Below are 15,586 nucleotides of genomic sequence, written 5' to 3'. Positions count from 1 at the left end.
AGGGGCTGAAATTCATGCTAGGGTCTAAAATACCAAATCATGAGCAGAAGCCCAACTGATCTCTAAATAAACAAAGAAAAAAAATGAATTATGAATTATGGTAATTCTCAGATAAAGGCAACAGAAACAAAAATTCATGATAACTTGTAGCCTTCCTTCTGCCAAATTCTGATTACGAACTGGTGAAACTGTAATATCTTATCTTCTAATTCAGTAAGCTGTATTTGTACAATCTTAGCTCTCTGCTGAAGTACTAAGATGTGACCTGACTCCAGGCTGACACATCTTAAACTTTTGTACCAAATTGGTGTGAATTGTACATCAAAACACATAACAGCATGAAAAAAAAATTCCTCATCATAACATTTATATATTGGGTAATACCTTGACTCACAAATCTTATCTGTTAACTGTGAAGAACCAAGATTGACTTTTACATGAGATATATGGAAAATTCCAGATTTTTCACCAAAAATAACGGATCGACTTTTACATGAGATTGACTTTTACTTGAGTCTATATGGTAAATGACAATAAGAACAATTGAAATTTATATAAATAGAAACAACAAAGGAACGAGATTGAATGCTTAACTCTTTTTAGAAAATCAGGTCAAGTACATTGTTCCAACAAGTCTTCTACTTTGTAAAGTCCCACTATTCTTTCATAATAAAAAAAGAAAAGGAATAAATACTAACCAAATCTTTAGCTCAAATAACATTCTATAACTGGTGGGCTTCGAGTAGAAATGACTTTCAAGAGCTGCAGGGCAAACTTTCTCGTTACTAACTTCTGAGGATAGGTACCCATGTAGATAAACAGGGGACAATTTAAAAATCAGACTTTACCTCAATATTTATTGCTAATGTTTTCATACAGTGATGCCCATAATCACATTGTTTACATAACAAACAATTACGAGACATCTGGAATATTTCTGTAAATTGGATTTCACTTCTCAGAAAGTATATTTGATGAACAACAGAGGCTAAAGTAATGCATCAAGAAACATTTGCATTGCTTTTCAATGTAACTCATAATAATAACATTTATTAATCTTTTATACTCGTATGCACTTAACCCATTTATCAGATCACTGGCCAGCATTTATTTGAGTTTCAGACTGCTAGATTTCTTTCCTCCAACAGGTGAATAATTGTGAATGCAGGACAATGTGATAATGGTTTGAGTTCATCATACCATGAATATTTTTTTGAAATGTTTGCAATTTTCACCTCCTCTTCTTCGTTAGGCTGATGATTGTGTGGCAGTTGTTCATAGGTAACTGAACAATATATATTGGAAAGCCATTAAACAATGATGGCACACCATGCAGTAGGGCTCAGAGGCAAAGGCAATTAGGAATGATGACATGGGTGCATTTGTTTCCAGTCTCTGGTTTAGTGGTGTTAACATATCATGAGATCAGAAACAGGAGTAGGGAATTTGACCAACTGAGCTTGTTACACCATTCCAAAAGATCAGGTCTGATCTGATTGTCTCCTGATTTGCGTTCTACTGCCTGCCCCCTCTTTTTGTTTTCTTATCTATCTTTGTATAGTCAGGAAATTTCACTACAAGACAGTCCACCCTTTCATCTAAGACACTCATTTCGATCATAAATAGTTGAGGCGCCAGCACTGATCTTTGTGGCACTCATTACACTTTGCCCAAGTGAACATTATACATTTGCCCTGATCAATGATCAAAATATTTTGATAACTCTTTCTACATAGGGTTCTCTTCAGCATTACATATTTTTGAAATGATTGCAAAAGGATGTATTTCTATGCGTGTAGTGTATCAACTGGCTTGAATAGTACTTGCATTCATTGAGGTAAATTTTAGATTTATTGCCGGAGTGGAAAACTTGCATTGAGATGGTGGCAACACACCAACTCAAACAACTTACATTTATGTAGCACCTCCAATGGCATAAAATCTCCCAAGACGCTTCACAGAAGCCTGATAAAACAAACCTATATGGGAGAATTAGGATGAATGACTAAACGCTTAGTTGAAGAAGTAGGGTTTAAAGACTTTTTAAAAGTAGTCAGGTGAAGTGTGGAGACAGAGAGGCATAAGGAGATAATTGCAGATTTTACGACCTAGGCAACAGATAGTATAGCCACTAGCAGAGGAGGCTTAAAATCAAGATGCTCGAGAGGTAAGAATTTAGAGGATTGGACATACTGTAGACAAAACCAGTTTAAATTTCCATTGAACCTTAATTTCTCATATTATAGACAGATCATTCAACAATGCAGGAGATAATGAGAGCTGCAGATGCTGGGGAGTCAGAGTGGAGCTGGAAAATTCACAGCCACCTCCTAGCGGCATCCACCTATCACCATCACACCCACTTTTCCCCCAGGCACATCACCCTCTCTCTATTTAATTCACAGTGTCTTTCCCCTCCCCCAGTCCTGATGGAAGGTTTCGACCTGAAATGTCAACTCCCCTCCTCCTCTGATGCTGCTTTTTCCAACTCCACTGATATGACAATCTAGGTTATGAGTTTAAACTCTGGTGATGACAAATTGGACAGCTTCAAAATTGTAAAGGAATCATTAGATCAGCCTGTGATCACTTATTATTAGACCAACAAAATTAACCAGATCATTCTCAACCTGGTGCGTACTAGTAACGCTGTGAAGCCTTTGTTAAGTTTATTTTTTTCCGCACGTAGAACTTGTCTTGTTTTAAGAATTCAGTTTTATGCTTGCTATGCACTATTTCAAATTGATTGATTGATTGCTTTCATTCTGCAGGCATTGTGACATTTTCAAGTATTGAATATTTCCAGTCAAAATGGTTCCAGGCTTTACAAAGATCAAGGCTGAACGCTGTGAAAAATAGTGATTCTGTGGAAAGTGCAATCAACAACTCCAGCAACCCAGATTGTATTGTGAACAGATGTGTTAGGGCAGATTCTCATACTTCTGGCATTAAAGAAAACATTAAGGAGAAAGATGAAGTTCTATGAATCCAATTCTCATCAGCCCAAATTCAGTGATGGTGATGGTGGTAATGATGCAGATGAGATGCCCAGAATGGCTACATTTTTCCATTCCCTTTTCAAAAAACACAGAGCCTTCAGTTTCAGGAAAAGACCGACTTCATTGATTGTTTTCAGAGAGGCTTCCAAGCAAAAATCCAGATTGTCCTTCATGGACAGACTCCGATCACTCAAAAGGCTCAAGTCAATAGAATTCTTCAGGCTTCGATTTGCCAGGAACATAAGACACAGAACCTCTAATATATGGAGTCGGCGTAAAGGACAGACGCTAAATGGTGTTTTGACGTGTGATCAGGCATCAGATAAAAGAAAGTTTAGACATACATTTGCAGGAGATTTGCAAGACTTTGACACTACTGGAGCTGCAAATCTAATTAGCACTGCTCTGGAGACAGTTAGCATTGAAGATGCAGAAGCCCATGAGGTTAACAAAAGGTGGAATAATGTACAAACATGTCTCGAAGGTTCAAATAGAAAAACATTTGACCCAAATATTAAAAGTTGTTGCAATTCCATAACTGCTTTTGCAGAGGATCCAAATAATAAATACATGAAAATCCCCGAAGAATATAAACAAAGTAGCAAAATGAATGTTTTAAATTACTTGAAAAATATGTCACTAAAAAAGAAGTCAAACACAAGCTCTGCTGGTGAGGAAACAGACTGCAATGGCCAAAATTCAGGTGGATTAGTTGACTGTGTGACTATTAAGCAGGAATGTGAGCAAAATCATTCAAACACATTTAGTAGAATAAAAGATAGAAAAAACATGTCAAAAGGTATTGACTTCAGCAAGGTTGCAAAATTAATCAGCCGAGCAAGTAAACAGAGGAACTTTTCAGATGTCTACACACAGTTTGAGGAGGCCCCAGAGGCTAGATCCATCAGTCATAAGCATGATCTTCAGATAGCTCCTATTATTCCGGAGAGCGGAGATGGGAAATGTGTCCTGCTGTCACAGTCTTGTCTCACTTCAGACCATGGAATATGTAACCCACTCAGTCAATCCAGATCACCAGAAAGCCGACAATTACATGAAGTAATAAGGGCTGACATTTCTGTAAGGAGATGTAACTCGGAACTACCTGACTTCCTCCCTCCTGCTTCACTCTCTCGTGATGGATCGAAGAACCCTGACAATGTGGCAAAGTTTCAGGCTCCAAATGTGGCTACTCATTCTGATAAGATTGTTGAGTTCCCAGAAGAATCTAGAGGTAAAAAAAATGAGATTCAACCACATAATCTAAGTGAAATTGTACAAGGAGATGAAGCTCCAACTCAATGCCATCACGCAATATTACCCCTAACATCAGTGGATGATTCAAATCAGGTTGGTAATGACTGTTCTACCCTTATGATTCTGCAAAGCACCTTGGATTTTAAAACAATTTAACCAAAAAGATATGACATACAACATTTGTTTGAACAGAAGCTGTAAATCCCGTGAGTGAAATGATTTCAATGTCATGTTTTGTAAGTAGGTCTTGTGTTGTTTCTCTCACAGGTCAAGTTTACTGTTGGCAGATGATAATCACAAATAGTTCTGCCTTTCGTTTATGGTTATGATTTTCTCTCATTCTGCCCTTTTATGCACATATATCTTCATATGTATTTGTGGATATTCCCCCAAACTCCTATATGTTTCTCTTTTACTCTCAATTCTGCTACTATCCCTCCGCTGATGCTCCATCTTTATCTTTCTGTAATTGAAAGCCCTGCCATGCTTCTCTATCACTTTAACAGAAAGTCCCCCTCTATCTCTATTACTGGAACAGAAGGTCTCCATGTCTTTATCACTGCAACAGAAGGTCCCCCACAATCTCTATCAGTGCAACAGAAGATCCCCATGTCTCTACCACTGTAACAGAAGATCCCCCTCTATCGCTATCACTGTAACAGAAGGTCCTATGTCTCTATCACTGTAACAGAAGGTCCCCCTCTATCTCTGTTAAAGCAACAGAAAATCCCTCTATCTCTATCACTGTAACAGAATGTTTCCCCATGTCTCTTTCACTGTAACAGAAGGTCCCCTTATATCTCTATCACAGTAACAGAAGGTCCCCCTCTATCGCTATCACTGTAACAGAAGGTCCCATGTCTCTATCACTGTAACAGAAGGTCCCCCCTATCTCTATCAGTGTAACAGAAGGTAGCCCTCCATCTCTATCACTGTAACAAAAGCTCCTCAATGTCTCTATCACTACAACAGAAGGTCCCCATGTCTCTATCACTGTAACTGAAGGTCCCTATGTCTCCATCACTGTACCAGAAGGTGCCCCTCTATCTCTATCACTGTAGCAGAAGGACCCACTGTATCTCTATCACTGTAACAGAAGGTCCCCATGTCTGTAACACGGTAACAGAAAGTGCCCTTCTATCTCTATCAATGTAACAGATGGTTTCATGTCTCTATCACTATAACAGAAGGTCCCCATGTCTCTGTCACTGTGACAGTTGGTCCCACTCTATCTCTATCCTCTATCTCTATCACTGTTACAAAAGGTCCCACTCTGTCTCTATCACTGTAACAGAAGGTCCCCCTCTATCTCTATCACTGTAACAAAAGGTCTCCAAGTCTCTATCGCTGTAACAGAAGGTCTTCATGTTTCTATCACTGTAGCAGAAGGTCCCCCTCTACCTCTATCACTGTAGCAGAAGGTCCCCTCTATCTCTATTACTGTAACAGGAGGTACCCTGATATCTCTATCACAGTAACAGAAAGACTCCCTCTATCTCCATCACTGTAACAGAATATCCCCATGTCTCTATCACTGTAACAATCTGTCCCTCTATCACCATCGTTGTAACAAAAGGTCTCCCTGTCTCTATTACTGTAACAGAAGATCGCCCTCTACCTCTATAAGTATAACAGAAGGTCTTCATGTCTCTACCACTGTAACAGAAGGTCCCTCTATCTCTGTAACTGTAACAGTAGGAACCTCTCTATATCTATCACTGTAATAGAAGTTCCCCCGATATCTCTATCACTGTAACAGAAGGAACCCTCTCTCAATCACTGAAACAGAAGGTCCTTCTCTCTCTATCACTGTAACAGAATGTCCCCCACTATCACGACCACTGTAACAGAAAGTCCCTCTCTATCTCTATCAGTGTAACAGAAGATCCCTTTTTCTCTATCATTGTAACAGAAGGTCCCCCTCTATCTCTATCACTTTAACAGAGGGTCTCCATGTCTCATTTCACTGTAACAGAAGGTCCCCCTCTATCTCCATCACTGTAACTGCAGGTCCCCCTATCTCTATCACTGTATCTGCAGGTCTCTTATCTCTATCACTGTAACCACTGGTTCCCCTATCTCTTTTATTGTGACAGAAGATCTCTCAATCTCTATCACGGCAGTAGAGTCAAAGAGCCATAGAGATGTACAGCATCTTTGGTCCAACTCATCCATGCCGACCAGATATCCCAACCCAATCTAGTCCCATGTGCCAGCACCCAGCCCATATCCCTACAAACCCTTCCTATTCATATACCCATCCAGCTGCCTTTTAAATGTTGCAATCATACTAGCCTCCACCACTTCCTCTGGCAGCTTATTCCATACACATCACTACTCTCTGCATGAAAAAGTTGCCCCTTAGGTCTCTTTCATATCTTTACCTTCTCACCTTAAACCTATGCCCTCTAGTTCTGGATTCCATGACCCCAGGGAAGAGACTTTGTCTTTTTATCCTATCCATGCCCCTCATGATTTTGTAAACTTTTATAATGACACTCCTCAGCCTCCGAAGCTCCATGGAAAACAACCCTAACCTATTCAACCTCTCCCTAAAGCTCAAATCCTCCAACCTTGGCAACATCCTTGTAAATATTTTCTGAATCCTTTCAAGTTTCACAATATCTTTCAGACCAGAAGGAGACCAGAACTGCACACAATATTCCAAAAGTGGCCTAACCAATGTCCTGTACAGCCACAACATGACCTCCAAACTCCTGTACTCAATACTCTAACCAATAAAGGAAAGCATACCAAACACCTTGTTCACTATCCTATTTACCTGTGACTTTCAAGGAACTATGAATGTGCACTCCAAGGTCTCTTTGTTCAGCAACACTCCCGAGGACCTTACCATTAAGTGTGTAAGTCCTGCTAAGATTTGCTTTCACAAAATGCAGAACCTTGCTTTAATCCAAATTAAACTCCATCTGCCACTCTTCAGCCCACTGGCCCATCTGATCAAGATCCTGTTGTAATCTGAGGTAATCTTCTTCGCTGTCCACTACACCTCAAATTTTGGTGTCGTCTGCAAACTTACTAACTATATAACTCTTATGCTCACATCCAAATCATTTATATAAATGACTAAAAGTAGTAGACCCAGAATCGATCCTTGTGGCATTCCACTGGTCACAGGCCTCCAGTCTGAAAAACAACCCCCCCCCCCCCCCCCCCCCACCCTCTGTCTTCTACATTTAAGCCAGTTCTGTATCCAAATAGCTAGTTATCCCTGTATTCCGTGAGATCTAACCTTGCTAACCAATCTCCCATGGGGAACCTTGTCAAATGCCTTACTGAAGTCCATATAGATCACATCCATTGCTTTGCCCTCATCAATACTCTTTGTTACTTCCTCAAAAAACTCTATCAAGTTTGTGAGACATGATTTCCACACACAAAGCCATGTTGACTATCCCTAATCAGTCCTAGCCTTTCCAAATATATGCACATTCTGTCCCTCAGGATTCCCTCCAACAACTTGCCCACCACTGAAGTCAGGCTTACTGGTATATAGAGGCCTGGTTTGTCCATACCACCTTTCTTAAACAGTGGCACTATGTTAGTCAACCTCCAGTCTTCCGACACCTCACCTGTGGCTATCGATGATACAAATATCTCAGCAAGAGGCCCAGCAATCACTTCCCTAGCTTCCCACAGAGTTTTAGGGTGCATCCTGATCAGGTCCTGGGGATTGATCCACTTTTATGCATTTCAAGACATCCAGCACTTCCTCCTCTATAATATGGACATTTTTTAATACGTCATTGTTTATTTCCAAGTCCTTTTCCACTGTAAATACTGATGCAAAATACTCGTTTAGTATCTCCCCCATCTCCTGCGGTTACACAAAGGCTGCCTTGCTGATCTTTGAGGGGGCCCTAGGCTCTCCCTACTTACCCTTTTATTCTTGATGTATTTGTAAAAACCCTTTGGATTTTCCTTAACTCTATTTGCCAAAGCTATCTCAGTAGAGATCCCTCTATTTCTATGGCTTGTAATTGAAGGTCTTCCATGAACATACAATCATATAAGTTCAGAACAAGGGCAAGCCAATTGGTTGCACCTTTGATCCTGACTCTCTGGTACTCCACATTCTCACAACATTCAATAGCCCTTTAACTCTTGTTTATCACAAATGTATGTCTGCCTTAAAAATATTCAAAGACTCTGCTTCCACTGCCGGTTGAGGAAAATTGGGTGACAGGAGAATTTCAAAGACTCACAACCCTCTGTGAGAGAAAAAAAACCTCCCAGTCTCTACCTTAAATACTAAGCCTCTTATTTTTAAATAAAAGGCCCAAAGTTTAAGATTTTTGCAGGAAACGTAGATTCCACATGATCACTGTCGAGATGCTTCAAGGTCTTCTATGCTTTACGGTCTTACTCTTCTCGTCACCATTACATACAAGCCAAGCTTAGCCAGTCCAACCATTCCAAACTGCCTTTTAACCGATCTTTCTTGCTTTTCATCTACATGATAAGTTGATGTTTCCCCTTTCCTTTGTCTCTTGCTCTCCATCCCCATCTATATGATATTTGTAGTTTTTATTTCTTATTTGTATTTCCTGTCTCTTTTCTTGGGCTATATGGTCATCCCTGAGGCAGTTGGGAGTTGGGATTTTTCTCAGCTTTTCATGCCGGAGGAATGGCTCCCGAGGTGTAACCTCTGATGTTGGGGGTAGGTCGCCAGCTGAAATAAGCCTCAGTAACCCCAGAAAATGTTCGGACATCAGCACAAAGAATGCTGGCTATAGAGGTGGTCTGTTCAAAAGGCTCACCTTGACACTGTGATTCTGTATCCCAGTTGCAGTAAATAAACAAAAATGACCTGCAGTACTCACTCCTCACTCTCCATCCTCCATCCTTGCCAGACATCCCCATGGACCCCCAGTACCCTGGGCCATTGTTTACTAGCGACAAACACTAAAGTGACATTTAGATGTGTGAAAAGAAAGTTTTAAAAATGAGATTCATTCCTAACTTTTCATTGTAAAAGGACTCCTTCCTGTGGTGGGTAATATAAATGTCAGTCATCCAGGGTCATTAAGGTTTCATTACCTGAAACCACAAGGCACTCAAAAGTCAGAGATCAGACAGCCTAGCTGTCAATCAAGCTAAGATGAAGCTACCTCAGCTCTAGCCCATGGATATGTTTGGGTGGCATTCCTAGGCAGAAGGGGCACGATGGACCATTGAAATTGGAGGCGAGGCACTCCTTAATATGGGAGGGGTGGCATGAGAAGGACTTACATTTCAGTAGGATCCCTCATGCTGACTATGGTGCATCACACCTTAATTGTGCCTTAAAAAGCAGGCTTAACTTCCATGAAAATTGCTGGGGACTAGGTCATGCTGGTCTCTGTAATGGAGCCGGACAGATGGGGAGGTCTAGCTCCACACTCTGAATCAGCCTGAACCCTTGAAAAGCACACCCACGAATTGTTAAACCCAGAAATGGGGTAGGAAACCTCAGAGTGGGGTCCCAACTACTTTTTTGAATTGGCTTTTGAGTCGACCCTAGTAAATAAAAATAATGGCCCTGTCTGAATATGTTTCTCTCTGCATAGAGTCATAGAGGACTACAGCACAGAAAAACATCCTTGACCCATCAAGTCTGCACTTTTGATTCATTCAAAACAAGCACCTAACTATCCTAATCCCATTTTTCAGCACTTGGCCCAAAGCCTTGTGTGCCTTGGTATCAGGTAAAAACTCCTCGGATGCTGCTTGAACTGCTGTGCTTTCCAGCACCACTCTAATCTAGACTCTGCCTTGGTATCTGAGGTGCACATCTAAACACTTTATAAATATCCTGAGGGTTTATGCTTCAAACACCTTTACTGAGTACCAGAGTCCACCATCTTTTGGGTGTGAAATATTTTCCTTACATCCCCTCTAAATTCCTGTGCTTTACCTTACATCTCTGCTCCCTGGTCATTGGTCTCTCCACTAAAGGGAAACGTTCCTTCCTATTTCCCATACCTACGCCACCCTGCACACCCTAACTTTGACCATCTCCAGCATGTCCCTCTCAGTCACATGTGCTCAAAGGAAATCAACCCCAGTCTGTCCAATCTCTCTTCAAAACTAAATTTTCCCACCTGTTAACATCCTTACAAATTTCCTCTGCACACTCTCTAGTGCTATCACATCCTTCCTGTAATATGGATTTCAAAACAGCATACATTACTCTTGCAGTCTCATCGAGTTCTGGCCTAACCTTCCTCTCTTATACTCTAAGTCCTTAGCTAATAAAGGCAAGTATCCCAAATGCCTTTATAAATACTTTATTCACCTGTTCTGTTACCTTAAGGGGCTGATCGGCATGCATGCTAATGTCCCTCTGATCCCTGGTGTTCCACAGGATCTTACCATTCATCATGTATTCCTTTGCCTTGTTTGTTTTGCCCAAGGGCATCACTTCACACTTGGGAAATCATTTATGAGGGGTGACCTACTTAAAATCTGGCATTATACGCTTAGAATCTTAGTATGGGTACAACGAAGAAGATGGTCATTGTGACCATTCTGCCTGGCTGCAAGTCAAACACCTAGGACCCTCCACCCCCCCCCCGTGCCCCCTGACCCCTCCCCTTCCCCACTGAGAATGGTTACAACAGAAAAATCTACATGTTTTGAGAGAAAATAGATACATGTTTGAAGGGAATCAAATACAGGTGTAGGGAAGAGAGAAGAACAGATAAGTTTAGTTTTTGATTGCTTCAGCAAATGACCAAGTACCAATGTGATAGGTCAAATGACCTTCCTCAGTTCTATTGTGCCAAATGTTACTATCTGCATGATAGGAACCAGATGAATGGGCTATTAAAATGGTTTGGAATTTACCTGCGGCTCCCATCACTTCAAGTCTAATCTTAACCTGTCCTCCAGTGAGAAAAAGAGGGAGACCTGCTGGAACCCTGGTATCACAATCAACATGCAAATCAGGCACCAAAGACATCTTTGCAACCTGACTGTCCTTGTAATTGAAGACTTGCATGGGAAAGTAGCTTTGCTGCCCAAGCTTTGTTAACATCTAAGTCACTCGCCACTCCTCAACCGAAGACAAGGAAAAGCAGGAGAGTAGATAAAGAGACTGACAGGGAACCACTAGCATGAAGACATGTGAAGGGAGAAGAATACAAGAACATAAAACTTTAGTAGCAAGAACAGGCCATCATAACTAATCTGATTGCAATCCCAATACCAGTTTCCTGCCTCCCCACGAAGACTCCCTTGAGATGACTATTACAGCAGTATAGAATTGTTATAGTGCAGAAAGAAGCTATTCAACCCACTGTGACTGCAATCGTTATCTCCAAATTATAGTGTGTATGCAAGTTTGATCAGTTGACACTTACAGTATGCTGTTATACAGATTTTTTGAACTAGATTCATATATTTCTTTCTAACTTCTTTTGCCCTAAACATTCATATATAAAAATCTCCTCATACATAATTTCATGTGAAATGTCAATTTTTTACTAACATCTGCTTAACATTTCTAATATTACATAACTTTACAGGGACATCATTTCAATATCATCTGAACGTCAAGTCCTCATCAAACAACATATCACCTAATATTCCATGAACAGCATCATGAGTTAACAGTGCTCACTCTTGAGATTTTGCATTGGAAGGAGAATTTTTTTTTCCCCCATAGGTCAAAGTTGAAGAGTTTTCCCACACAAAATGAAAATAATACTTTTCATGAGGCACAACTTGAGAGAACATGGTGATATTCCTATTGCACCATCTAGTGGGTATTTATGGTAATTCTACAAACATCACTTGCTGACAATCATATTTTCTCTGGAAAGAAAGCATTATCAGAGTTCAGATTTTTGGCTTTCATTTTCAGTGAGTTAATCATTTTGATAACAGAGTAAGCTCAGGCATATGTTTCAATGCACATGATGATATTTGTGATGCTAAGCATTCTTTTAATCCAGACCACGTTGCCTGTCAATGGTAGTTTACAAGGCTGCACTGTTTTTGAATTTCTTCTGGAATTCCATCTCAATGTGTGTCACAAGGGCTAAGTTTTAGTTGTAACAACTAGACCACTCCAATGATGGTGAACACTATCCCCTCCATTGGTGTAAGGAAACACAGGCACCTGTCCTCACCAGTTAGGTACTGCTGTCTACCTGTACCTATTTGTTTAACTCTAATCAAATAGCCCACAGCAGAAACCAAATAGCAAATTGTCATGAGACGTCCCCACAGACTTCTCAGCAATTTTCCAAGACAGAACAGTTTTGGATATCCAGTCAGTGTGGACGAGTTGAACCAAAGGATGTTACCATGCTGTATAATTGTATGACTCTCTATGACACTATTGACACAATGGGCCATCAAATCTCATGTAAACCTCACAAGGAATTACAATACCTTGCTTTTTCCAATCTGTCCTTGAAACTCCCTCTCAAAGGCCAAATTCCATCATGGAATTCCTAAATGTTTGCCCCAGTTTCAATCAATCACTCTCCTGTCCTATGTCTATGCTCCCCTGGTCCATGAAAAGTCCTTGTACTAATTATTCACGAGCATAAGTCCAGCTTTACACCAGGATCTACTTTTGCCAAGCTAGATATGTCCCTGGCTTTTGCCCGAGCTCTAATCTTGCTCAGTTGAATAAGGTAAATACTTTAGGGTGTAGGTTTGCTCGCTGAGCTGTAAGTTTGATATCCAGATGTTTCATTACCTGGCTAGGTAACATCATCAGTGGTGACCTCCAAGTGAAGCGAAGCTGTTGTCCCCTGCTGTCTATTTATATGTTTGTCCTGGATGGGGTTCCTGGGGTTTGTGGTGATGTCATTTCCTGTTCATTTTCTGAGGGGTTGATAGATGGTATCTAGATCTATGTGTTTGTTTATGGCGTTGTGGTTGGAATGCCAGGCCTCTAGGAATTCTCTGGCATGTCTTTACTTAGCCTGTCCCATTTCAACTGGGACAACACATCTATCCTGGGAATCCAGGAATGACCTTGAATCAGACATGCAGCCACTCAACAACAAACTGGCTGCAAACTGCAACTATTATAGTGAGCAGACATCACATAATGTGCATGCTACTGGCATCATGAAGAATAGTGCAGGTAAATCACACATTGCAATTATCATATTTGTTTTAGCTAATATTTCCTTTCAACCTTTTCACTCATTTACTGGTCAATGCATACATTCTGTGTGGTCCTGTGATGTTCATGGGACCTCTCAGACAACCACTGATTTCATGGTCAGTGTGTTTGAGGTTTTCCAATATAAGCCAAATACATCTGAGACCCTGCCAATGATTTAATTCAAAAGTTCCTCATTAGATTCCATCTGTCAATAAGTCTGTTCTCCAATAGTTTAGTTTAGTGCCGATATCAGGTACTGTAGTCAGATGCAAAGTGAAACTATTTCCATTCTACCTTACCAATACATTTGAAACCAACTCAATCTCAGCCATTACCTCACTCAGTAGTTTGACAATGTTACAGTTCCTATTACATTGATGTTATGCTTTGTGTGAATGAGCTTATCAATATTTTTCCAGATCGTATACCAGGAGGGAGTATTTATGCAATGTACTACTGCCAGTAGGAACAAGATTTAGAATGCCTAACTTATCTATCAACTGACTGTAAGTTATTAAATAAGTCAAGCACTACCTGGATGTCATTGGAATACGAAGGCAGCTCCTAGGTCTTATAAATCTTATAAATACTAACTCATCAATATTATAATTCACTGCTAATGGTTGCCAGGATTTCACAAATCAAACTATCTTCCAACATATATATTTTCCAGCTGTATCTTTTGGAAAAGAGAATTATGAAGAGAAAATGAGACAAAAAAACACTTTCTGAGTGTAAATTAGGTCAATGTTAATTTTTTTAAATTTGCGAATGCAATTTTATGTGTATGCAGTTTGCAGAAATATAGTATAATAATTGAAATTTAAATTCACAAGGTCACTGCAAAGAAGTATGTGGATGAGCTGTCTCATAATGAAGAAATTGGAAGATGTGAAGACCTGAACAATGAACAAACACAAGTAAATTGCAAAAAACTACCACGTCCTGTATCTGATTGTGGTCAGTTTTGCAATTGGCAATGTGCAATCCCAAAAGAAGACTCTCTTGCGGTAGCAGATTTCAGTAAAAAGCCCAGAGCACTGGCAGACACAGCAGCACTTGGAATGTCCAGCAACTCCTCACCAGCTTCCAAGATAAAGCTGAGAAGCAAGCGAGCTAGGCAACGGCCAATCTCTGTGATAGATGGAGCAACTCTTGTTGAACATTGTGAGAAGACAAATAATCTTCATCAAGTAAGGTTTGGTTTATTACTAGTTCTTATCTCAATCACTTTTCTGTTAGATGTTTGAGAGACTGCACCATAGTTATTTATTCCTTTCCTTCACTTTTCTTCCTTTCAAGCTGATTTTCTTGTTTCAACTTCTTGTCTAGTTTCTGGAATATCGCAGCAAATCAGTAAAACTAACTGCAAGAATAAATTTGTTGGCTGAGTAAATTTTGCTTCTCATTTTGCACAATGTCTATAATCTTTATCCATCTAGTGTTTTAATATGGATAAGTTAGACATAAATTTCAGCATTGACTGTAAATATGAACAAATTCACCCTTGCTTCACTTTAGTATAGTGAACAAAAAAGAAGTATTGGTGTGGAATATAGTTTTGTTTAATATCCTCTGAATACCCTGTAGTCAATAAATGCATTGCTCCTTGATGTTTTATTTTGTACACTCTATATATTCCCAAATTTTATTCCTGACCTGTGCTAAATGTGGGAAAGGCAGAAGCAGTTGTATGAAAGTTGGCCTCAAACCAGCAGGATTAACAATTAGCAAGAATCAATAAACTATTCTTTCCTGATTGCTTTTATGATCAATGGTGGAAGGCTTTGGTGGATATTGAATGAAAGGACAAAAATGATCCAACAATATGTCTTCAATATTGAATACATTAGTAGCATTCTTTTATGCATGAGGGATAATAACTTGGTCCCACCAGATGACTATGATATCTATTGGAATAAAACTTAGTATGTGCCAGGTTCTTTTGTAAAAGAGGGGATAGAAGTGAGAATGAAAAGTATAGACATGTAATTCTATTGTCAAATTGAATTTTCATTTGTCAGCATAAGCAGACTCTGTTTAAAATAAGTTGGGGGGAAAGGGAAAGGGAAAGCAACAGGGAGTATTGTGTCAAGTAGAAAGATAAGCAGCAGGTTTGCATGTGTGCGGGGTTTACGTTCATGGCAGGCTAGGAAGGAAGCAAAAAAGATTAATAACTTAGGACATATTACGAAAGATG

General features: G+C 39.9%; 1 protein-coding gene across 2 annotated transcripts in view; it reads left to right on the top strand.

The window, feature by feature from the left end:
- Positions 1 to 15,586, top strand: part of arhgef9a (Cdc42 guanine nucleotide exchange factor (GEF) 9a) — a 349,853-nt gene that overhangs the window by 16,841 nt on the left and 317,426 nt on the right. For both annotated transcript variants that reach the window (XM_060832122.1, XM_060832124.1), the window contains exons 2-3: positions 2,772 to 4,349; positions 14,223 to 14,579. In XM_060832122.1, coding sequence (XP_060688105.1) covers positions 2,973 to 4,349; positions 14,223 to 14,579 — 1,734 coding nt within the window. In that variant the 5' untranslated portion in view covers positions 2,772 to 2,972. The remainder of the gene's footprint in view (positions 1 to 2,771; positions 4,350 to 14,222; positions 14,580 to 15,586) is intronic.

This window comes from Hemiscyllium ocellatum, chromosome 11 (assembly GCF_020745735.1).
Source record: "Hemiscyllium ocellatum isolate sHemOce1 chromosome 11, sHemOce1.pat.X.cur, whole genome shotgun sequence".
NCBI classification, from domain to species: domain Eukaryota; kingdom Metazoa; phylum Chordata; class Chondrichthyes; order Orectolobiformes; family Hemiscylliidae; genus Hemiscyllium; species Hemiscyllium ocellatum.
The sequence above is the reverse complement of the archived record's forward strand: the minus strand, read 5'-3'. Positions and strand labels throughout refer to the sequence as shown.